The 2951-nt window shown below is 62.1% G+C and overlaps 1 protein-coding gene across 1 annotated transcript in view; it reads left to right on the forward strand.

Annotated features, from left to right (window-relative positions):
- Positions 1–461: 461 nt before the first annotated feature.
- LOC103811986 (PDZ and LIM domain protein 7-like) overlaps positions 462–2951 on the forward strand; it is a gene marked incomplete at its 3' end in the record, with an annotated part of 6616 nt that continues 4126 nt past the window's right edge. The window contains 1 exon segment of the mRNA XM_009084993.1: positions 462–566. Within this exon segment, the coding sequence (XP_009083241.1) occupies positions 462–566 (105 nt within the window).

A 2951-nucleotide genomic window follows, 5' to 3' on the forward strand; every position in this document is an offset into this window, starting at 1 on the left:
CGCAGCTCTTGCGCTGCTGCTGCTGCAATTCATCCGGCAAAAATGCTTCTGGTTCCTATCCTTCCATACCTGTTGTCGCTTCTATGCGGTCTGAACAGCCTTGGCTTCCAGCAGTGTGAGTTCTTGGGGTGCTGCAAGGGAGAGCACATCCCAGGTTGGGAGGAGAGCGAAGCCCACAGACACTCCACTGTGGGTGGCAGCAGGGCTGTGCCTGGGTCTCTGGCACCCATCAGTGTTAGCCTGGGCCCCTCGGCTCTGACGTTGCTGGAGGAGATGCTGATGGATTTGGGGTGCGTCTCTAACCACAGTGTAGGATGGTCAGGGTGGAGTTACAGCTGGAAACGTGACCTGCCTCTCCTGTCCTGCCCTGCCCTGCCAGGCGCCAGGCCCCTCCTCGCCCTCTCTCCCTGTACTGCTCCCATGTACCCTAATGCCAGGATCACACCCTCTTCCTTGCAGAGATGGGCGACATGGAGTCCTACAAGGTGATGCTGAACGGGCCAGCGCCCTGGGGCTTCAGGCTGCAGGGAGGGAAGGATTTCAGCATGCCACTCTCCGTCTCCAGGGTAAGAGAAGCCAAAGCTGGTGACACTCATCCTTCCTCGTGCCTCTGTGGTAGCTGTGTCCAGGTGGCCGAGGCAGAGCCATACAGGGGATGCAGATGAGCCGGGGCCCCGGGAGTGCTGCATCCTGCCCTGCCTGGCTCCACGTAGCCTCCTTGGTGCTTTATCAGCTGTAGCCCAGCACGGGGGTGTTCCGGGCAGAGAACTGCAGCAGAGATGTGAAATGCTGCACAGCCTCTGCAGAGTCATCCTGGCTGCCGGGGGGGGGCAGGGGAGGCCCCTTCCGGAGCGTGCCCACCGCAGGGGGAGGGGATCCACTCTCAGAGCTATTGGACTGGCTTCCCACTCCACACCCCAACGCTGGGATCAGCATCCCAGGACCTGGCTAGTGCCTTTCTGCCCTCCCTTCCTCTGCACAGCTCCCAGTTCCGTGCCTGAGCTGGCCCCGGAGTGGGCAGAGAGAGGAGGAAGCCTGCACTGCTACCCACACTGGGATATGGCTCCATCCACACCACCATCCCAGTTCTCCAGCGAGAGCTGTTGTACCACAGCTGGTTGTGTTGTGGCCCTTGGTGTGAGCCACTCCCTGTGGCATGTTCATCCAGGCCAGGTCTCCCTGGTCCCCATCCCCGGGCGGGTGCTGGCCACAGCTCTGGCCACGCAATTGCCTTATAAGCCTTGGAATGTGACTGGATTGCCTGTGCCGCTGGCGCTAGGGCAGCTGGCACAGAGGCTGCTTCCCCAAGGACAGTCCCTGCCCCTGGCACCACATGCCTGTCCCAGAGGGCACGGATCTCCGCAGCACCTGGGCAGGGAGCACGGGCCCCGAGGGCACTGTGTGAGTCTGGAGTCACCAGTGCCACTGCCCCGGGGCCGGCTGATCTCTGCTGAGCAGGCAGAGACGGCTTCAGCGAGTTTATTCTCTAAAAAATGTTTCCCTTGGCTGCGAGCCAGCGCTTAACAAAGGGTCTGGTCGGATGGAGGAGCCTCCCAGAGCCCGGGGCAGGGGCCTCGTGAAGCAGTGCTTTGGTGAGGCTTGGGCAGTGCTGCCGTCCTGGGCATGGCAGGAGCAGCGAGGACATTCCCAGGGGATGTAGCCAGCTTTGGGGGGGCTCTCTGGTGAGGTCGGGCTGCGCGGCAGGGTGGTGTGCTCTGTCTGATGGGAAGGGAAGAGCCTGTGCTGCTCTGTGCCCCAGAGGAATCCTCAGCCTCAGAGCTCCTGCTGTCCTTGGCCACTGCTTCCTGTAAGCCTGGGCTGATGGAGCTGGCTGGAAGGAAGCATCCTACCCTAGCTTTGAGGGCTGCAGTGGGGTCCTGCTCTGTGGGGCTGGGGAGCACGGGGGCAAAGCAGTGCTGGTGCATGATCTGGCTCTCAGCTGTGTTTGTTGCTGTGTGCTGGGTGAGCTGTGAGGCTGTTACAGCTCGATGGTCACACAAAAGAGGTGCCACCATGGACCCCTGCAGATGCACCTCTCTGCTGGGAGGGGCTCTGCTGGGGTGCTGACACCTTGCCTAGGCAGGCTACAAGGCACAGTCCCTGCTGTGCAGCCAGGGTGAGGGCTGGCATCTAGGGAGCTGGATGCTGTGTGGCCCATCCCAGCATCTGCCAGCTGAGGAAGAGGAGAGACCCTCAATGCTGCCAGCAGGAAGGTGCTGGAGGGTGAGTCTTCCAGCCTCACACCACCATGCTTAGTGAGATTCTTTCCTGGGGGCCCCTGGATGGGAGCAGCTGATGGGCACCTCTCTGGGTACTGGGAACAAAAGACTGGCTGGGTGGTGAGGGGAGGAAGGAAGCCCAGGTTAGTGGGCCTGGGTGGGAAGCGAGAGGGCTGGCACCTGCCAGAGGGGTTTCCTGGTGTGCTGGCATGGAGGGGGACAGGAAACGCTGGCAGGGTGAGGCTGCCTGACGCAGCCTGATGTGCTCTCCCTTCCAGGGCTGCCATGTGAAAACCTCTCTCAGCTCCTGCTCCTGCCTCCAAAGCCACACAGCCGCCCCGTGCCTTCCCCAGCCCTCCAGGGCAGCAAGCTGGGGCTTGCAGCAGCATGGCCAGGAGCTGGGCAGCGCCGCTGCTGTCCTGTGCTGGGCACTGGGCAGCCTGGGGGCACCAGAGGGGTACCCGTGTCCTGCCAGGGATGGCAGTAGGATGCAGATGGAGCCAGGCTGCAGCCAGCCCAGGTGTGTGGTTCGGCCTCATGTGGTGGACCAGCAGTGCCGTGGGGAAGGGAAGTGTGGCTCTGGGGCGAGCCAGGCCCTGCACACGGGCAAGGAGGGGCCAGGACTCTGTGGCAGGGATTTTTCAGCCCTCTGACAGTGCTGGGAATCTGGCTCACTCCTTTTATGTTCATGTCGAACAGGACTTGAGGAAATACTTGGTCCAGGTCCAAGTG

The sequence above is a fragment of the Acanthisitta chloris genome, unplaced genomic scaffold (genome assembly GCF_000695815.1).
Source record: "Acanthisitta chloris isolate BGI_N310 unplaced genomic scaffold, ASM69581v1 scaffold28691, whole genome shotgun sequence".
In the NCBI taxonomy this organism is placed as follows: domain Eukaryota; kingdom Metazoa; phylum Chordata; class Aves; order Passeriformes; family Acanthisittidae; genus Acanthisitta; species Acanthisitta chloris.